The sequence below is a fragment of the Haliotis rubra genome, unplaced genomic scaffold (genome assembly GCF_003918875.1).
Source record: "Haliotis rubra isolate DU_JTF1 unplaced genomic scaffold, ASM391887v1 Scf212, whole genome shotgun sequence".
Classification (NCBI taxonomy): Eukaryota; Metazoa; Mollusca; class Gastropoda; order Lepetellida; family Haliotidae; genus Haliotis; species Haliotis rubra.
This window is the reverse complement of record NW_025766137.1, coordinates 838,675-861,425: the sequence shown is the minus strand read 5'-3', so window position 1 is coordinate 861,425 and position 22,751 is coordinate 838,675. Positions and strand designations below refer to the sequence as shown.

Here is a 22,751-nt window from a genome sequence, read left to right as displayed (position 1 = left end):
CTACAGAAATCTCACGTACAACAATATCAATATGGATGAGAGCCGTCATCCTAAAAGCCTATAAAGCAGCAGGACTTGAGCCACCACGAGCCTCCAATCCTCATGAAGTCAGAGCACTTGCGTTGACACTTGCTCTACATGGAAACTGCTCCATCTCGACAATAATGGAGGGCTGCTATTGGAAGTCGGAGACAGTTTTTGCCAACCACTACCTCAGAGACATTGCTACCATGGATGTCTCCTGTATCCACCAGTTTGGGCCTCTTGTAGTAGCACAACAATTGACGGTTCCTCAAAGACGCTGAGATGAATCTCACCCTTTATCACATGACTTGTAAAAGCCGACACTCGGAAGAGTTGGAGCTTAGAGTCCGTGCGCACGTCATAGGCTAGCATGAGTGACAGACCCTATACTTGTAAAGACTTACTCGTATATGAAGAAGGGTCACTTCTCCATTTGATGCGGAAATCAAGTCATGGAGTCGTATAAATCCACTTTTACTGTCAGGTGAAGCGATTCCGGGAAATCTGACAAGTTGTGGTCCCCCCAAACTCATCAGAGGAAGCTGGAAGGAAGGATCAGCATAGTACTATAAGAAGTTCCCTCAGGGGGGTATGCAGGACGTAAATCAGCAATGAATCCAGAGTGGCTTGACCCACCACCGTTTCCGTTGGATTCTACAAGCAATTAAGCATGAGTCAGGATAAGAAACATATGTAATTTTTTTATTAAAATTGATATTTTATACTTATCCTGACTCATGAAGTAAGCCCTCCCAACCTCCCCTCATGGCACTCTGGATTCCCTGTAATCCAGGTGTCGGGCGCATATTCAGGAGAGAGTGAGGGGCATGTCGGATCATGTGACACATTTTCCCACCAAAAGAGTCAAAAGGGAGATAACACTGGGTGAGTGATTTTACGTCCGCTTTTTTGAAGGGAGCTTCAAAAGGGGATTCAAGTGTTCCACTATCATTCACAAGAAGAAAGAGACAAGCAATTAAGCATGAGTCAAGCTAAGTATAAAATTTCAATTTAAATTAAAAAAAATCATTTTTGAGAATTCCCTATAAAAAGATTAGTTTGAAAGTTGGCCATGTGGCTTAATTCGGAGCAAGTGTCTCATCATGTTTGGTGAAGCATTTTGTGAATTGACAGATTACAATATGATTGACTGTCAGATACCATATATCTGGTGAGTTGTTTTTTGCATATCAAACTTGATTTTTCACTTGTTAAAAACAACACATTTTCATTCATCTTGTCATTTTCACATTTCTCTTTGTCTTTTTATCCGTACAAAAAGTTGAAACTTTGCTAAAAACACACAACCATTTAAGTTTTTTTACATCTCTTCCCGAAAGCAGAATGTCATAGATTTACATGGGTGTTCCACCATTCCACCATGCTGCAGTTTATCACATACGCTTCATCTGTCCTTTCATATTCCCTTACAAGGTGGTCATCAGCCCACATCAAGCAAGTGCATTCCAGATTTCCTGCCTGTGAGATGTCTCATCGTTAAAGGTCACATGCAACCAAAAAATTAAACATAATTTAAACACAATTATCACTTCTTCATGACATATAATATGCATTGCTGATTATGAAAACAAAAATTAACAAAATTATAAGCGTATACTCGCAAATCAAAAGTGCAATATTTTGTACTTGGGTTTACCTCCCTCGAAATGAAGCAGCCGGGATACCGAAACCAGACAGAGCGGGTGGGTGTGCACTCAAGTGTAACGGCTGGTTCATTTGCAGATGCCGCCCTCACAGCTCATTGTGTGTGTATATATAGAGATGTTGGGTTTTGTAATTACATGCTCATTTTTTGTGTATAACATTTTGCAATCAACAGACATCATAACATGTCATGTGTTCAAGTATCACACCTGCCTGTCTGTGTAATTACATAATGTGACAGAGACCGAACTCGGGCCATAAATCAATGCATTTTGTTTATGGTGTATAGCCTGATTGGTGTTAAGTTCAAATTGCATGTGGTCAGTGATAGCAGCTGTGTATTGAATATTGTCATTAGCAGACAGGCAGGCAGACACACAGGTGTCAATAAAACAAGACATTGAGTTTAGTCTGTGACAACGACATATCTATATCACAGTTGGAAATTATGTCAACGCTAAATAATGACATTGCTTTTAAGTATCGAACTGAGAAAGTGACTTGGTAAGAAGAACGTGTGGTGAAATAGACAAATGAAATTATATAAACAGTTAATTTACTGTCATAACATATAAAAAGCTCGCGCCTGTGAGATATCAACAAAACATTAGAAAAATAGCTCACACCAAAGCCTTCACCGAGTATTCACTGGACAACCGCTTCCAAGCTGCACGAACCTACTTCACTGCGCACGTGCTATAAGCGCAGCCCAGCTGTTGAAACCCGTTTTCCCCAGAAAAGTCGGGGGAAAATTAGTGAATCGTTTGAACTCCGATTTCCTGGCGTTTTTGCATCTCGTTATTTTTCAACTTTATAAGTTGAATTTGCTTTTTTGACGATTTGTTTCGGTAAGTCCATACCGAAAGGTATCAGAATCTGCAAAGTTGTGTTTTACGTTGCATGTGACCTTTAAGGACTCAAGTCATTCTTCCGGCATTGTTCCCCCTCACCAGTTTCACAAATTCTTTTGCCCCAAATTATGACGAGTTCTGCAAATACTCCATTGTTCGCCTCACTGACAATAGTGTTTGGTTCGATGGTATCCAGGTGTCTTTGAATTCACCTCAGACATAGAAACTGATGACCTTGGCTACTTTGAAGCGGCCACTGAATATGTGAATTAGCTTCTTCTCTGAATGGGTCCTTCGCAAGACCTAGGAAAGTGCCTTTAGATGTCAACCTTCTTTGGTCATGCTTATCCTGTCATCTTGCTGCTGTGAAGGCTCCACAGATAGATGACAACCCCTTTAATGGCATAAGCAATCAACTTCCTTTCCTGTGGATGACAGGAATCTATTTTCTCTTCACACAGACGTACATCTTTTATTCTTTCTTCTCTCCCACTCCAGGGGCGGTGGGGTAGCCTAGTGGTTAAAGCGTTGGCTCGTCACGCCGAAGACCCGGGTTTGAATCCCCACATGGGTACAATGTGTGAAGCCCATTTCTGGTGTCCCCCGCCGTGATGTTGCTGGAATATTGCTAAAAGCGGCGGCGTAAAACCAAACTCAGTCAGTCAGTCTCTCCCACTCCATGGCCGTGAAACAGGTGTTACTTCCTTCTCTTGAATATCCAACGACATTTTGTGAGGCACAGCTTGCCTCAGAATGATGATAATTTTATGGATATACAACTTCTTTATTCTGTGAAAGGCGACGTTTCAACACAGATTCTAATGTCATTGTCATCACTTGCTTGACAACGACATTAGAATCTATGTCACATAACGTCACCTTTCATATCCATAAAATTATCATCATTCTTTATCAACTCAACTTCTAAAATGACCATCAAGAAGCTTGCTTCAGCATTTAGCCTGTCATATGCATCCACCACTTCAGGAAAAGTTTTACAATAATTACATCCCAGCGCCAGACTTTGATGACACTAGAATCCAAGAGCATCAAAAGATTGTAGCTTCCTCACCAGTCACCACGGGTTACATGATAGTAATTCATTGTTGACAACCAATTATTGTTAAAACACAATGTTATGAACTTCTACTGAATCTTAACAGAAGCAACAAATTAGAGTTACTTATTCGTTGAACAAAAGTACACTGCCATAGAACACATTTACCTACTTCTAAATATCTTCAGACCACACACTTTCCTCCCACCCACTGTGATGCCTCAAATGCTGTTCAAGCACTGTGAAACCCAGTTTTTTATATCTAACCTTATTGTAGGCACTAACAACATGCAGGCACCTCCAGCTCCGCCTGATCCATCTGTTCTTCCTTGTTAGCAGTCATACTGCAACTTCATTCTGCCTCATTCCTGCAGTTCTTGCACTGATGGACTCACGTCAGTGGCATCATCTCCTTGACAACATTAAATACCGCTCACCTTTTTGTTGATGGTCTTGTGAGGGCTGGACCACCCATGTTCTTGACCAGCAAACATGTCGATGATAGTCAGACAATCTTTACTTTTACTTCAGCTATATCATGGCTTTGTTTGCAGCTTAAATAAACCCCAGAGAACTATGACTGCCTTGCTTGTTACAACAAGGACAGGTTTCCTCCTTCACCTTCACATTCAGATGAATCAGCATCACTGTCCACCCTTCACATGCACATGCATCTCTGTTCAGTGCTTGTTGCCAAAGGGAACAGTGCTTATGTATTGATCTGCTCTGAGTATGTGATGTATTCTGCAGGTGATGAGTGTGATGCATTCTGCAGGTGATGAGTGTGATGCATTCTGCAGGTGATGAGTGTGATGTATTCTGCAGGTGATGAGTGTGATGTATTCTGCAGGTGATGAGTGTGATGTATTCTGCAGGTGATGAGTGTGATGCATTCTGCAGGTGATGAGTGTGATGCATTCTGCAGGTGATGAGTGTGATGTATTCTGCAGGTGATTGGTATATGATGTATTCTGCAGGTGATGAGTGTGATGTATTCTGCAGGTGATGAGTGTGATGCATTCTGCAGGTGATGAGTGTGATGTATTCTGCAGGTGATTGGTATATGATGTATTCTGCAGGTGATTGGTATATGATGTATTCTGCAGGTGATTGGTATATGATGTATTCTGCAGGTGATTGGTATATGATGTATTCTGCAGGTGATGAGTGTGATGTATTCTGCAGGTGATGAGTGTGATGTATTCTGCAGGTGATGAGTGTGATGCATTCTGCAGGTGATGAGTGTGATGCATTCTGCTTTCTGCAGGTGATGAGTGTGATGTATTCTGCAGGTGATGAGTGTGATGTATTCTGCAGGTGATGAGTGTGATGTATTCTGCAGGTGATGTGTGTGATGTATTCTGCAGGTGATGAGTGTGATGTATTCTGCAGGTGATTGGTATGTGATGTATTCTGCAGGTGATGAGTGTGATGTATTCTGCAGGTGATGAGTGTGATGTATTCTGCAGGTGATGAGTGTGATGTATTCTGCAGGTGATGAGTGTGATGTTTTCTGCAGGTGATTGGTATATGATGTATTCTGCAGGTGATGAGTGTGATGCATTCTGCAGGTGATTGGTATATGATGTATTCTGCAGGTGATGAGTGTGATGTTTTCTGCAGGTGATTGGTATGTGATGTATTCTGCAGGTGATTGGTATGTGATGTATTCTGCAGGTGATTGGTATATGATGTATTCTGCAGGTGATGAGTGTGATGTATTCTGCAGGTGATTGGTATGTGATGTATTCTGCAGGTGATGAGTGTGATGTATTCTGCAGGTGATGAGTGTGATGCATTCTGCAGATGATGAGTGTGATGTATTCTGCAGGTGATGAGTGTGATGTATTCTGCAGGTGATGAGTGTGATGTTTTCTGCAGGTGATGAGTGTGATGTATTCTGCAGGTGATTGGTATATGATGTATTCTGCAGGTGATTGGTATATGATGTATTCTGTAGGTGATTGGTATATGATGTATTCTGCAGGTGATTGGTATATGATGCATTCTGCAGGTGATTGGTATATGATGTATTCTGCAGGTGATTGGTATATGATGTATTCTGCAGGTGATTGGTATATGATGTATTCTGCAGGTGATTGGTATATGATGTATTCTGCAGGTGATGAGTGTGATGTATTCTGCAGGTGATTGGTATATGATGTATTCTGCAGGTGATTGGTATATGATGTATTCTGCAGGTGATTGGTATATGATGTATTCTGCAGGTGATTGGTATATGATGTAGTCTGCAGGTGATGAGTGTGATGTATTCTGCAGGTGATTGGTATATGATGTATTCTGCAGGTGATTGGTATATGATGTATTCTGCAGGTGATGAGTGTGATGTATTCTGCAGGTGATTGGTATATGATGTATTCTGCAGGTGATGAGTATGCTGCTTCATGGAGACGCAGCCTATGCAGGACAAGGTGTTGTATATGAGACCATGCATTTGAGTGATCTGCCTGCTTACACCACACATGGAACTATTCACATTGTGGCCAATAACCAGGTAACGAAACCACCATGTTTAACCTTTAACCTGCCAAACTGGTTACATGCTTATTACCTTGTAAATATGATGTGAGAGAAAAGAAGTTGCAGACCATGACATGTGACAGTGTTCAGTAAGTGTCAAGTGACTGGATAGGATGTAGGTGAACGACCAAAATTAGATAGGAATTTTTGAAACATTTCATGTGCTCAATAACCACTCTTGTATACAGACTGATTAGATAGGAATTCTCTCATCAAGTTGGACTTTTAGGAAACTGTCAGCTGATTTGTTCTTTCAAATTTGTGCGGGCTGGGAGGATTTGTCATCTTCTGATGACTCTTGTTAATGAGTTATTGTGAACACTCAGCCAAATTTGGTGGCAAGAGGAATGCTTATCGTATAGTGTGACGTGTTCATAATCAAAATTTCAAATCAAATTTTGTGTTTCAGTTTTACAGAATATATAGGCTATTTTAATGATACATTTATAGGATTATTTTCAACTTAGAACAATGACACATAACATTTATGACTGTATACCATAAGTTGAAATATCTCCTTGGTTGCATATTGATCATAGATTTATTATTACATAATTGTGTACAGCTATTTACAGCTTGGAACATTTTGATAAAATAAATCAGGTTTTTATCCCCCCGGCATGTAATGCGGGGGGATATAGTCACCACCTCGTCCGTCTGTCCGTCCGTCCTTCTGTCCCTAATCATTTTGTTTCTGGAGCATAACTCAAAAACTGTTCAATATTTTTCAAACAAATTTGGTAGATATAACAAACAGAACCTACGGTGGTGCCTTTTGCTATTTACAGATTTTTGTCATTTTTATTTTTCTCGGTTTCCATGGAAACGATTCGGACTTTAGTCTCAAAAAAGGAGGGATGGGCTTCGTTTCCGGAGCATAACTCGAAAACCGTTCAACATCTTTCAACCAAACTTGGTCCATATATCAGACAGGACCTAAAGTGGTGCCTTTTGCTATTTACAGATTTTTCTTGGTTTCCATGGAAACTTTCTGAACTTAGTCTCAAAAGGAGGGGTGACCTTCGTTTCCGGAGCACAACTCGAAAACCGTTCAATATCTTTCTTCAAGACCTGGTAGATATATCAAACATACGCTAAAGTGGTGCCTTTTGCTATTTATAGATTTTTGACATTTATTTCTCTTGGTTTCCATGGAAATGTTTCGGACTTAGTCTCAAAAAGGAGGAATTGGTTTCGTTTCCGGAGCACAACTCAAAAAACGTTCAATATTTTTCAACAAAACTTGGTAGATATAGCAAACAGAACCTAAAGTGGTGTCTTTTGCTATTTGCAGATTTTTGCCATTTTATTCTTCATTGGTAGTTATATCAAACAGAACCTCAAGTGGTGTCTTTTGCTATTTGCAGATTTTTGGCATTTATATTTTTCTTGGTTTCCATGGAAACATTTTGGACTTAGTCTAAAAACGGAGGGATGGGCATCGTTTCTGGAGCACAACTCAAAAACGTCAATATCTTTCAACAGAACTTTGCAGATATATGAGACAGATCTTGAAGTGGTGCCTTTTGGTACTTGCAGATTTTTGTCATTTTTATTTTTCTTGGTTTCCATGGAAATGAGTTGAACTTAATCTCAAAAGGGAAGGGTGACCTTCGTTTCCGAAGCACAACTCGAAAACCGATCGATATCTTTCTTCAAGACTTGGTAGATATATCAGACATAAGCTAAAGTGTTGCCTTTTGCTGTTTACAGATTTTTGACATTTTTATTTTTCTTGGTTTCCATGGAAACGATTCGGACTTAGTCTCAAAAGGGAGGGGTGGGTTTCATTTACGGATCACAACTCGAAAACCATTCAATATCTTTGTACAAGACTTGAAAGATATATCAAACAGATCTTGAAGTATTGCCTTTTGCTATTTGCAGATTTTTGGCATTTTTAATTTTCATGATTTCCATGGAAACAATTTGGACCTAGTCCAAAAAAATCAAGTTGGACTTTAAGTAACTGTCAGTTGATATGTTCTTTCAAATTTCTGGGGGCCGGGGGGATTTGTCATCTTCTGATGACTCTTGTTCCCCATTGTGATAATGGGACTCTTGTTCCCATTGTGAATCTATCAATACATCAACAGAATGTAACTGATCAGCCCTTAACATGTTGACTGCCACCACAAGTATACCGTAGTATCAATGTCTGGCCTAATTTGCCACTAGGAGTTATCTCGTAGCTATATCGGTGGTATTTCAAGACAAGTTTCACATGTTGGCAAAACAGCACAAGAAGCAATCGTTTCCTGGTGGTTACAAAGAACGCCATGAGACATTTGTTTCTTGTGCCTATTTTGCCAACATATGAAACTTGTTTTAAAATACCACTGATGTTGCTACAAGATAACTCGTAGTGGCAAATTCGGCCAGAATTGATACTACGAGTATACTCGTGATAGGCAGTCAACATGTTAAATCATCATGTTTCACCCATCATTAGTGGCGAAAAGTAACTATTTGACATAATTATTTAATACAAGTATACCATGAATAGTAAATAAATGACTAAGATTAATAACATACTGTAAATCATGAAATTAATGAGAGCTCAGGAATCTGATGATAAAATGTGACACCCTGAATCTTTGATGTTGTTCAGTTTCTTTCACACTTGTCATTTACCGAATAGCCTGAATTGAGCTTGTTAAGCAATGAATGGAAATGAGCTGATGATGTTTTGATTACGCTGCCATGTTTGATCACGTGATTGCTTGCTACTACTTGTGTTATGACAACATTTATAAACGTAATCAAACTTGAAACACTTCTGTTGAAAGGATTTGCTCAAATTAAAAGGTGAGCAAAGATCACGAAATGATCCTGCATGTTTGGAGAATGTCCGATCTGGTTGATGTGCTTGAGTGACTTTAAACAATGACCAGTGATTGTAACCAGTGATAATTATATGTGACTTGAGATACCTGTGGAAATGGTGTAATATGTAGTGTCAACACTTCCGCTATTGTTACACAATTTGCCGATGAATACGTTCAATGGATATCAATTGGTGTCATGGAAATTAGTGCTCATTTGTCAATTAATTTTATGAGAGATGTCTAGATTGTTGTTATATTCTGTAGACGACGAGAGATTTATGTTTTCTGTCTTTTATTATGTTCTCAAAAGTAGACATGGTCAGACTGAAATGCGTCATTAAAATAATGTGAGAAGGGTACAGACGCATTTTTCACATTAATAAAGTGCTCGCATTAATTTCATGGTATACAGTATATATAGGCACAAATCCAAATGAAATTGTTCCTTTGTATGGAGTCCCTTTTTTTCAGACAAAACAATGCAAAAATATGAATAAGATGAATTCAGGATTTTGTAATCATACATTACATGAGATTTGTTTTGTTTTGTTTAATTTTCAAAGTCTTAGATGATCATACCCGTTAAGATCTGTGTTAGAATTGGATGTATAAAAAGCGATTAACGGGATCGGGTGGTCAGGCTCACTGTTGATGACTGGATTGTCTGGTCCAGATTGGATTATTTACAGACCGCCTCCACATAGCTGGAATATTGCTGAATGTGGCGTTAAACAACAAACCAACTTGGTTAACCATATATTTATCAGAGAATGGTATCTTTTGAAAAATGGCTTCTGCCATAGCATTAAAGAGCAATTTATCAAGCTAAACATTGTCTGTAATACACCTGGTAACATCTTCACACACAGATTGGTTTTACGACTGATCCAAGAGTGGCCCGGTCATCTCCCTACTGTACAGATGTAGCTCGTGTTGTGAATGCTCCTATCTTCCACGTGAATGCTGATGATCCAGAGGCAGTGGTCTATGTGTGCAAGGTAGCTGCTGAATGGAGGCAGACATTTGGGAAGGATTGCGTCATTGACTTAGTGAGTACTTGACATCTACTAATGGTTTTGGATTTACTTATATTTTCCTGATCCTGATTCATACGCATTGTTTGCCTTTTCTTCAACCCAAAATATAATGGAAACTTTCTGCGTTATTTTTCCGAAGAACAGAAAAAACCCATCTCAAATGACTGTACTCTGGACCCACCAGACCAAGTGACTCTTCACTTTCCATTTTTTCCCAAAGGGATTGTTGGAGATTAACTGTTTTTAATCCAAGCCATCTATCAAAATTATTAACTTTTTAAGAATTTGTGGCTTGGATTATATCTTTAGCCCTTTTATTTATCATATCTACTGGTTATATTTTCTTAGTTTGGCAGTTAGTATTTTTCAACTTCATTGCAGCTCCCAATCTTCTTGGTGAAATCTTTTCTATATGTAAGACACAGAGGATCAGATACAGACCCTTACCCTATCTGCTCACCATGTATACCCAAGCATTGTAATATATATAGTAAATGTAGTCTTTGTGCCCTTTGGGGGATAACAAATTTGTTGACCAAGAAAGTTTAAATTTTGCTTATCCTGACTCATGATCTTTTGCTTATCTCGCTTTCCCTTGCAAATGGTAGTGGAACACTTGAATCCCTTGAAGTTCCCGAAGCGGACGTAAAAATACACTCGACCACGAGTTACCTCCCTTTTCCCAGCGTAAACAGTCATGTGACCAGCCTTACTTGTCACTCTCTCCTTTTAAGCCCAAGTGGATGGTTGGTGAGCACTGGAGTCCATTATCACGGCATATAATGCGGTGGGATATAGTCATCGCCGTCTCAAATCTGTCTGTCGATCCGTCGTCCGTCATCCGTCCGTCCGTCCGTCCGATCCGTCCGTAATCATTTTGTTTTCGGACCATAACTCAAAGACCGTTTGATATTTTTAACCAAAATTGGTAGATATGTCAAACATAACCTAAGGTGGTGCCTTTTGCTATTTACAGATAATTGTCATTTTATTTTCTCGGTTTCCATGGAAGCGTTTTGGACTTAGTCTTAAAGAAGGGTGGGCCGTTTCGGGCATAACTCAAGAACCATTCAATATTTTTCAACAAAACTTGGTAGATATATCAAACAGATCCTAAAGTGGTGCCTTTTGCTATTTACAGATTTTTGGCATTTTTATTTTTCCGGTTTCCATGGAAACAATTCGGACTTAGTCCCAAAACTGAGGGGTGGAAGCCGTTTCGGGCATAACTCAAGAACCGTTCGATATTTTTCAACAAAACTTGGTGGATATATCAAACAGATCCTAAAGTTGTGCCTTTTGCTATTTGCAGATTTTTGGCAGTTTTATTTTTCCGGTTTCCATGGAAACGATTCAGACTTAGTCCCAAAAGTGAGCCCGGTGGGAAAGCCGTTTCGGAGCACAACTCGAAAACTTCTCAATATCTTTCAGCAAAACTTGGCAGATATGTGAGGCAGATCCCAAAGTTGTGCCTTTTGCTATTTACAGATTTTTAGCATTTTACTTTTCCGGTTTCCATGGAAAAGATTAGGACTTAGTTGCAAAAGTGAGGGGTGGGAAGCCGTTTCGGGCATAACTCAAGAACCGTTCAATATTTTTTCAGCAGGACTTGGTAGATATATCAAACAGAACCTTAAGTGGTGCCTTTTGCTATTTGCAGATTTTTGGTATTTTTATTTTTCCTGGTTTCCATGGAAACGATTAGGACTTAATCCCAAAAGTGAGGGGTGGGAAGCCGTTTCGGAGCATAACTCAAGAACCGTTCAATATTTTTCAACAAAACTTGGTAGATGTATGAAACAGAACCTTAAGTGGTGCCTTTTGCTATTTGCCGATTTTGGCATTTTTATTTTCTTGGTTTCCATGGAAACATTTTGGACTTAGTCTCAAAAAGTAAGGATTGCTTTCGTTTCGAGACACAACTCAAAAACCGTATAATATTTTTCAACAAAACTTGGTAGATATATCAAACAGATCCTAAAGTTGTGCCTTTTGCTATTTGCAGATTTTTGGCATTTTATTTTTCCGGTTTCCATGGAAAGCGATTCGGACTTAATCCCAAAGTGAAGTGAGGGGTGGGCCGTTTCGGGCACAACTCAAAACCTCTCTATATCTTTCAGCAAAACTTGGCAGATATGTGAGGCAGATCTTGAAGTGGTGCCTTTGCTATTTGCAGATATTTGTGATTTATTATTTTCTCGGTTTCCATGGAAATGATTCGGACTTAGTCTCAAAAGGAAGGGATGGGTTTCGTTTCGGAACACAACTGGAAAACTTCTTAATATCTTTCAGCAAAACTTGGCAGATATGTGAGGCAGATGCCAAAGTGGTGCCTTTGCTATTTGCAGATATTTGTGATTTATTATTTTCTCAGTTTCCATGAAAACAATTTGGACTTAGTCTCAAAGGGAGGGGTAGGTTTTGTTTCGAACTGCTTAGCGAAAACTTCTTAATATCTTTCAGCAAAACTTGGCAGATATGTGAGGCAGATCCCAAAGTGGTGCCTTTTGCTATTTGCAGATTTTTGTCATGTATTTTTTTCATGATTTCCATGGAAACGATTTGCACTTAGTCTAAAATCAAGCTGGACTTTAAGTAACTGTCAGATGATTTGTTCTTTCAAAGATATGGGGGCCGGGGGGATATGTCATCTTCTGATGACTCTTGTTATTTAGGTCCTATTCTTCAAAATTACGCTGTGTATGGATTTGGCCATAACTACATTGTATTATATGTAAAAAAATTATTAAAATTATTTGTATTTGTGGCATAATTTCATCGTTATGTAACTTTGTTATCCCACCGGCATATAATGCGGTGGGATATAGTCGTCGCCTCGTCCGTCTGTCCGTCCGTCCGTCCGTAATCATTTTGTTTCCGGACCATAACTCAAAGACCGTTCGATATTTTTTAACCAAAATTGGTAGATATGTCAAAAATAACCTAAGGTGGTGCCTTTTGCTATTTACAGATAATTGTCATTTTTATTTTTCTCGGTTTCCATGGAAACGTTTTGGACTTAGTCTTAAAGAAGGGTGGGCTTCGTTTCCGGAGCATAACTCAAGAACCGTTCAATATTTTTCAACAAAACTTGGTAGATATATCAAACAGATCCTAAAGTGGTGCCTTTTGCATTTCACAGATTTTTGGCATTTTATTTTTCCGGTTTCCATGGAAGCGATTCGGACTTAGTCCCAAAAAGTGAGGGTGGGCCGTTTCCAGAGCATAACTCAAGAACCTTTCAATATTTTTCAACAAGACTTTGTAGATATATCAAACAGAACCTTAAGTGGTGCCTTTTGCTATTTACAGATTTTTGGCATTTTATTTTTCCGGTTTCCATGGAAACGATTCGGACTTAGTCCCAAAAGTGAGGGTGGGCTTAAGTTTCGAGACATAACTCAAGAACCATTCAATATTTTCAACAAAACTTGGTAGATATATCAAACAGATCCTAAAAGTGGTGCCTTTTGCTATTTGCAGATTTTTGGCATTTTATTTTCTCGGTTTCCATGGAAACGATTTGGACTTAGTCCCAAAAAGTGAGGGGTGGGCCGTTTCGGAGCATAACTCAAGAACCGTTCAATATTTTTCAACAAAACTTGGTAGATGTATCAAACAGAACCTTAAGTGGTGCCTTTTGCTATTTGCAGATTTTTGGCATTTTTATTTTTCCCGGTTTCCATGGAAACGATTTGGACTTAGTCCCAAAAGTGAGGGGTGGGCTTCGTTTCGGAGCATAACTCAAGAACCTTTCAATATTTTTCAACAAAACTTGGTAGATATATCAAACAGATCCTAAAGTGGTGCCTTTTGCTATTTCACAGATTTTGGCATTTTATTTTTCCGGTTTCCATGGAAACGATTCGGACTTAGTCCCAAAAGTGAGGGGTGGGAGCCGTTTCGAGAGCATAACTCAAGAACCTTTCAATATTTTTCAACAAAACTTGGTAGATGTATGAAACAGAACCTTAAGTGGTGCCTTTTGCTATTTGCCGATTTTTGGCATTTTATTTTCGGTTTCCATGGAAACATTTTGAACTTAGTCTCAAAAGTAAGGATTGCTTTTCGTTTCGAGCATAACTCAAGAACCATTCAATATTTTTCAACAAAACTTGATAGATATATCAAACAGATCCTAAAGTGGTGCCTTTTGCTATTTGCCAGATTTTTGGCATTTTATTTTTCCGGTTTCCATGGAAGCGATTCGGACTTAGTCCCAAAAGTGAGGGTGGGGAAGCCGTTTCGAGAGCATAACTCAAGAACCTTTCAATATTTTTCAACAAAACTTGGTAGATGTATGAAACAGAACCTTAAGTGGTGCCTTTTGCTATTTGCCGATTTTTGGCATTTTTATTTTCTTGGTTTCCATTGAAACATTTTGGACTTAGTCTCAAAAGTAAGGATTGCTTTTCGTTTCGAGACACAACTCAAAACCGTATAATATTTTTCAACAAAACTTGATAGATATATCAAACAGATCCTAAAGTGGTGCCTTTTGCTATTTGCAGATTTTTGGCATTTTTATTTTTCCCGGTTTCCATGGAAACGATTCGGACTTAATCCCAAAAGTGAGGGGTGGGCTTCGTTTCCGGAGCACAACTCAAAAACCTCTCTATATCTTTCAGCAAAACTTGGCAGATATTGAAGTGATGCCTTTTGCTATTTGCAGATATTTGTGATTTATTATTTTCTCGGTTTCCATGGAAATGATTCGAACTTAGTCTCAAAAAGGAAGGGATGGGTTTTGTTTCCGGAGCACAACGCTAAAACTTCTTAATATCTTTCAGCCAAACTTGGCAGATATGTGAGGCAGATCCCAAAGTGGTGCCTTTTGCTATTTGCAGATTTTTGTCATTTACTTTTTTCATGATTTCCATGGAAACGATTTGCACTTAGTCTAAAATCAAGCTGGACTTTAAGTAACTGTCAGATGATTTGTTCTTTCAAAGATGTGGGGGCCGGGGGGATATGTCATCTTCTGATGACTCTTGTTTACATTTCATGAAATCTTGCAGTGTTTGCTGGCACAGGTTATCCGCAGCTCATCCTCACCCCCAATGCCTTTCATGCATAAAACCATGTTCTTCCAGCTTGTGTTGTACTTATTGTGTTGATTTATCAAATATACAATTTAATCAATATTTGTCTTATATCTATACACGTGCCATGGATCGGGTGAGGAAGTCATCTCAAGTCACGGCTGATAAACAGGAGATCAGCCTGCAAACCCTATGTTGTTTGCTACTCCTGAAATTCATAATACTGGTGCTATGTTGAGTACGTTGCAGGGGCAGTCTGCTGGTACGGGGGCCAAGAAGAGATCGGCTACAATGCAGTTGACTCCGACTCAAGCTAAGAAAAAGATGTCGTCTTCTTCTACGTCGCAGAAGAAAGCATCTGTTACCAGATCGGAGGGTAAATCTATGCGGCCTAGTAAGTCAACGCATCAGAAATCCTTCAACGAGGAGATGTTACCTCCGCGTGAAGTAGCCGATTTTTATGATCCCCCGTTACTTCTACACGAAGTACCTACGAGATCGGCGATTCAATCGACTTTCACGACTACTACATCGTCTCCTGCAATGGTCACAGCAGGCCAGCTGTTTGACGAACTACCACCAACTTCTCAACGGAGTGAAGTCGAGGCACAAAAATTCATCAGCATTCGCGAACGCTTCTTCTACACCGCAGCAGCTTCAATCAACACAGAACTTGATCCGGGTGAATTTATGAAACAATTCACCAACCAGATGATGGCCATGATGGAACGTAGGTTCGAGGAAGAAGCGAAGGCTCAGCGAAGCCTCTCATCTACTGACATCGTGCGCAAACCTACGGACCTGCGCGAACCTACTCCTCATAGAACTACGTCTCAAGACTACGTTGGCGAACGTACATCTTTGCGAAGGTCTCCACAGTCTGACGACTGTCATCTTGGAGGAGGATAGAAGACATGAGATGCCTACTCACCGTTCTACATCTGCGAACCCTCAACGTTCGAGAACATCGAAGGATCCATCTCCTACGCCTAGCCGTTCTAGATCGAGATCTCATATCTCTCACAGACGTTCGCGAAGTCACTCATCACGAGACAGAGCTTCGCAAAGAGAAGGGTCACATCACAGAGGTTCGCGAAGGGATACATCTAGCAACACAGGTTCGCAAAGAGAAGGCTCACGTCACAGAGGTTCACGAAGAGATGAATCCACAGATAGAGGTTCGCGAAGAGAGGACTCTCAAGATAGATGTTCGTGAAGGGAGGAATCTTCAGTTCGCGAAAGGATGGAGGTTCGAGAAGGGATACAGGATACATAGCTCTACCGATCAGGAGAAAATTGATGAACAACCAGACTTCGTCTTCCCGGACTCAGAGGTTACAGCTTGGATAGCCAATGGTTTGAACTTGGAGTCTCCTTCTAAGGATATAGATGAAGTCTACACTTATAAGATGCGTAATGACGACTTTGACTTGGTGACTATTCCTCCGATTGAACCTATATCCAAGGTACCTTCTAACCTACGCACAGCTTTGAGAAAGCTGCAGACATCTACAGGGTTCGCGAACTCTAGGGTTAACAAACCCTTACATCAACAGGCAGGATGTTGATGTCGACTCTATTACCATAAGGCTGAATAAAACGAAGCAATGATGAAAACGGATGGTTTTGTCAGAGTTAAAATTCAACAAAAAGATCTACAACATGTGCGATCTCTACAGTTTACAGCCTGCACAACTCTACAACCTGCATGAACCTTACACCTATAATAGATTCAGTTTCGGACGACAACCTACTTGATGAAAGGAATCCCTTCATCTATACGGATGCTGAGATCTTATACCGGGTAGCAGATGGCCTGCGGATATTTTCGTTCACTAATTCACTCCAACCCAACAGAGACGTACTGCATATACGCTGATGTCTTCGACTCCAATATGATATCACCTATGAAGCCGATATTTCAAGTGCTGGAGAACCTCAAGGCGACCTTTGTAAAAGGGCTTAAGGTTAACAACGCCTTCAAGATTCCTTGAACGGACATACAGATGATATTAACACTCATCACTCAGCGTGGGGATTAGGATTTATATCCTATCAACTAGATTCAACATCGGTATTTCTTCAAGATCCATACAGACATACGTCTCGACAGCCTCCTACGTCATGCTGGCTTATATTATCCACAATGGGAAGACGTGATTATATCACTGAACAAGATTACACTTGGAGTAACCCTTATTCACAAGGTTTATATGAGCGGCGTAGAATTGCACGCACTTTTACTCGACCAACTAATTGCACCAGTTTTTATGGAGGCCAACTTGCTACAACACCGGTGACGTCATGCTGGAAGCTGATTGGTCCACGTCAGACAACCCCTCCCACTGACAGAGCAGGAACCAGCAAGTTTACTGACTTGTAAACAAACCCGTGGTACGGGGGAATACTTCATCGGCAGTCTTGGAAACAGTATACAACTACGGCCTGTTATCATCATGGGAATCTAATAGATGTCTAGCCTTGACAGCAAGATAATTGATGTTTATTTTGGAAGTTGTTGCTGATAAAAGTCGGTATGAGTACCTGTCACCTGCGATGCTACACTGGAGCCAGCCTTGCTATAAATAGACAACGCTTCGATGTATGCTGATCAACACAGATCGCCTGAATACATAAGGGGAAGAATGAAGTATCCTCACTGCAATCAGAGGTTAGCACTTCCAATGGAACGTCCTACTGTTTGGAATATCATCGGCTCTATGATTATTCATACGCATAATAACCAAGGCTATCAGCACTTAGCTGCAGCATCGAGGTCTACGCAGTGCCGGTTATCTGGACGACGGCATACAGGTTCTTCAAAGTGCCAATCAACTCAGACAGCAGCTGAACTTCACAATTAAGTTTTCTCACGCAACTACGATGGCTAGTGAACCTGATGAAGTTGGAGTTAGAATCAAACAAGATCTTCATTTGCTGGGAATAAGAATTATCACAACACAGAATCGAATTGTGGTCCCAGAAGATCATTGGGTCAAGATACAAGCCATGATTCCACAAGCAGTCATATCTCCGTTAACACTACAAACATGGCAATGTCTACTCAGTCTACTAACCTCGGCGCAGGACTTGACTCGCACAGTAAGGTTACTACTAAGGCCGCTCCAACGGTTCCTGACAAAACATCTGGACAGTGTCGACCCTTTCTTGCTGCCAGACAATGTTAAGAGGTACCTATTTTGGTGGACCCACAAGTTGAACGTCTGCAGAGGGACCTATTTACAAGAGCCGGCCTTCGACACACATCTCTACGTAGACACATCGATACAAGGTTGGGGTGCACATCTCAACAATCAAGTTGCATCAAGGAACTGGTCCAAAACAGAGCAGCATCTTCACATCAATCTGCTGGAGATCTGGATAAAGGTGTGTCACATACCCGGAGCCAAGAACGTGCTTGCAGACGCTCTCTCCCGACCACTGCACCCGTCACCCATCACATCCAGAAGCAGATCCCCTTGCATAGACCTGTTTGCCACAAGGTTCAACAAACAACTACAGACGTTTGTCTCACCAGTTCCAGATCCTCAGGCCTGGGCAACAGATGCACTGAGCATATCATGGGAAGGACTAAACGCTTACGCGTTTCCACCCCCGATATTACTACCGAAAGTACTGTTGAAGTTCAAACAGACACAGGCGCTACAACTGACTTTGCTCGGGCCATACTGGCCAGCGAGAGTATGGTTCCTAGACCTAATAGAAGATCTCGGAAGTCCAACAATCAAGTTACCAGATTGGCCGAACCTACTCATACATCCGCACACCAAGCAAGTCCACGGGAACTCAACACTGTTCCAGCTACACGTGTGGACCGTATCAAAACATGTTTGAAGAAAAGAGGATACCCCGCCAGGACAGCCAAGGCAGTAACGCTAGCATTATGCAGATCTACTCGTAACCTGTATGATGACAAGTGGCTGAAGTTTGAGACTTATGCAAGGCGGAAAGGCTTTATTGCTATGAAAGCTACTCATCCTCAAGTGGCGGAGTACCTGTGTCATCTTAGACAGACCAGACATCTGAAAGGTTCGACATTATCTACATACCACGCTGCCATCAGTACAGTGATTACCATGAAAACAGGCATGAAGTTGTCTACGAACCTCTAGACCAGATTACCCTCGAGCTGCTGACACAGAAGACTCTGTTCCTGCTTGCGCTAGCCACGGCAGCTCGAATATCAGAGATACATGCGCTGGAATTTGGTCGAACCAGATTCGACACGGGGCAACATGCTGCAGTTCATCTAGGACTTAGATGGGACAAGAACCAACTACCTGGTCAGCCAGATAGACAGTTCCACGTACCAGCGCTATCTACAATCCTCGGATCAGGGGATATAGAGGACCTATCCTTGTGTCCGGTCAGAGCCCTGAAGATATATCTTCAAGAGACTAAGACAAGGAGACGTAAAAATTCAAGCGCCTGTTCATCCCATTATCCACAGAGACATCAGCAGAAGTCTCAAGAACGACGATATAGGTCTGGATGAGAGCCTTCATATTGAGAGCCTATAAAGCAGCAGGACTAGAACCTCCTAGAGCTTCCAACCCACATGAAGTCAGAGCACTGGCGTCAACATTGGCTCTGCACAGAAATTGCTCTATATCAGCAATTATGAAGGGCTGCTTTTGGAAGTCGGATGCAGTGTTTGCCAACCACTACCTCCGAGACATAGCCAGTGAAGACGTCTCAGGCATTCACCAATTTGGGCCTCTCGTTGTAGCACAGCAACTAATGGTTCCTCAAAGGCGCTGAGTTGGAAAATCTCACCCTTTATCACGTTAACTTGTTGATAACTTTTACTAAGGAAAAGTATACCTGTACGTGAAGGGGTCGCAACTCATTTATGATAAAGATCTTATCATAATCTATGGGTTGTTATAGATATCTAGTGAAAAAGAAGATAATAGTATATATTAAGCCACATGAATCAAGATGATTCAACTTGTCTGAGATGGAAGTAAGACAAGAAAGTGGTCCCCCTGAGTTATAACGGAAGTTGGAAGAATAGGATCTCAGAAATGCCGCTAAGCAGTTCCCATGGGGGGGATACAGGACGTATGTAAGGACAGCTGATGAATCCACAAAGTGGCCTGACCCACCACCAATCTGCAGGATTCTATAAGCAAAAGATCATGAGTCAGGATAAGAAAAAATATGTAATTTTTCAAGTAAAATTTATATTTTATACTTATCCTGACTCATGAGTTCAAGCCCTCCCAACCTCCCCCCTGGAAACACTTCGGATTGCACAGCAGATCCAAGTGCTTGCACAGAAAAATCTGGAGAGAGTGACAAGTAAGGCTGGTCACATGACTGTTTTCGCGGGAAAAGGGAGGTAACTCGTGGGTGAGTGTATTTTTACGTCCGCTTCGGGAACTTCAAGGGATTCAAGTGTTCCACTACCATTCACAAGGGAAAGGGAGATAAGCAATAGATCATGAGTCAGGATAAGTATAAATATAAATTTTACTTGAAAAATTACATGATTCAGTAATCAATTAAAGAATAATCCTTACGAATTGTTCTTCACCTGAAGTTGGGAGTGAGTGACATGGGTATGAGTGAGACTTGCTCACATTTTTTTGTCTTCTATTTGGACCATAAAAAATATGGAGAGAGTGATAAGTCACTGCTTTGGTCATGTGGGTCCAGTGCACAGACACAGTGGAGGGGTGTGTTTCCTCAATATCTTGGGTTAAAGGAGGGAGAAGCAGTCAGTTTGAGTTGGAATAGGCATAAAATATAATACACTTTTGTTTTTTATTGGTTTCAGCTGGAATAATGAATGTCTACTTTATTGTATTATAGTTATGTCTGTAAATTATTTCAGGTTGGGTATAGACGTTTCGGACACAATGAAATAGATGAACCCATGTTCACACAGCCTTTGATGTACAAGAAGGTGGCCAAGCAGCCCACTGTTCTGGCCCAATATGCACAGACTCTGATCAAGGATGGCATTGTTACACAACAAGAATATGAGGTATGGAAGCATTCTTTCTCAAACTCATTCTTCCAAAGGTCAACCATTACCTGTCACAATAGAACCTCACAATAACAACTTTTGTGAAAGGGTTTTTAGAAAATTAGATAATTCCTTCAAAAACTCTACCTCTGTTTCACCATAGCTGGATTTTCTGTATGGGCTAAACTCATCTTATGTTTCCCCAAGCTGATACAAACAAGAAGTGATGTATTCACACCCTGTGCTTTTGATACTGTTCCCCACACAACTGCTTAATAGATAACTGACAGTGATGAAGACATGTAAAAAATATAGCTGTGAGCGTTGCTGTAGGGGTCCATGGTCCTTCTTGCCAGTTCCCCAAAAGAACTCAATTAGCGAATATAGTTGAAAGCAACGATGCGGGCTCCTTGGCTTTAGTTCTATCTAGCCTATTGTGTCTGTCACATATTTGATGAAAGTTTTAATAGTTTTAGTTAATATGAATCATTTCACTGCTAGTGTTTGGAGATACATTACTGCAATCAGTAGTTATAATCGCCACTAATAGCCCACTTGTACAGGTACATTTCGGTCGAAATCGGACGGTTGGCTTGAGAGTTACGGGTGTTTGAATTGTATTTGAGGGCTAGTAAACGTCCAAAACGGAGCCAGTACACATTTCTGACAGACAAGCGGACATTCCAAATACAGCCGGGGTCGCGTGGGGTCATGTACCTTTTAAGAAGTTCTGGAGAAGACATAGTTCCCTCTTTAAGAGGCTTTATCTCAGTTGTTCATGGGTCTACGTTCAAAACAATTAGTGTTCTGGAATCCCCAAGACTTCATCTATCATACTTTTTGTGCAGAATTTGCACATTTTGGGAGCAAACTACTCAAAACTGCTGAAAACATGGCCAAAAACTGAAAACAAAAATAACTGCCAAATGGTACGTTTTAGTGACTTGACCCGTCCAGGCAAAATTGTTGGGAATTCGATTGTGCATCATCTGTACAAGAGATTTGGAAGTGTTGTAACAATTAGTTCTTGAGATATTTGCTGTCAAACTTTGAAATTTTGGATTTAATTTTGAATTACCTCCCCTTTGCTATTGGGCCTAGAGCCTAGAGATTTTTAAGGGGAATGTCTACACCTCGGTGCGCATCTGTGTGATTTTTTTAAAGCGATTTGGAACTTTGGTTTAGGAGTTATGTTTCGTACAAAAATCCTCGGAACAATAAATAATAATAATAATAGTAATAATCCGAACGATTACAATAGGTCTCCTGCCTAGAGGCAAGGAGCCCTAATTAGAACTTAGTCAATTTGGGCTTTTTCTTCTTTGCAAGTTTTGCACTCAAATGATTATCCTTTCAATATTCAAATTTTGGTTTGGGAAATACAGGAAATCTGTGAATAGAAGAGAAAAAAACATAAGCCTCAGAGTGTACAATTCCGACTAGCCAATCCTGTGACTGAGATCATATGATATGATTTCAGAGGAAATAGCGATACCATATGCCACCTGATTCTTAGAGAATAGTAAATGAGAATATTGTGTGGATCATGTCACTTCCAGTAATAGGAAATGGTTCCTTCATTAACTTTAAAGTGGAACTATCATCATTCTAGATACAAATGGTTGTGTACTCTGGTTTTGGAAAATGACAGATGTGGCTTTTCAAACAGTTGCTGACTTTATTAGAACTTTGAAGAAATGTTTAATGGTTG

At 40.5% G+C, this 22,751-nt stretch overlaps 1 protein-coding gene and 1 long non-coding RNA gene across 4 annotated transcripts in view; both read left to right on the top strand.

Moving 5' to 3' along the window:
• The window catches only part of LOC124276732 (2-oxoglutarate dehydrogenase, mitochondrial-like), a 109,647-nt gene that overhangs the window by 58,379 nt on the left and 28,517 nt on the right, over positions 1-22,751 (top strand). For all 3 annotated transcript variants that reach the window (XM_046712373.1, XM_046712372.1, XM_046712374.1), the window contains 3 exons: positions 5,984-6,112; positions 9,836-10,015; positions 20,906-21,058. In XM_046712373.1, coding sequence (XP_046568329.1) covers positions 5,984-6,112; positions 9,836-10,015; positions 20,906-21,058 — 462 coding nt within the window. The remainder of the gene's footprint in view (positions 1-5,983; positions 6,113-9,835; positions 10,016-20,905; positions 21,059-22,751) is intronic.
• On the top strand, positions 4,984-5,681 carry LOC124276733. Its single transcript, XR_006898638.1, has 3 exons — positions 4,984-5,016; positions 5,221-5,353; positions 5,612-5,681. It is a non-coding gene; the product is annotated as an uncharacterized LOC124276733 (long non-coding RNA).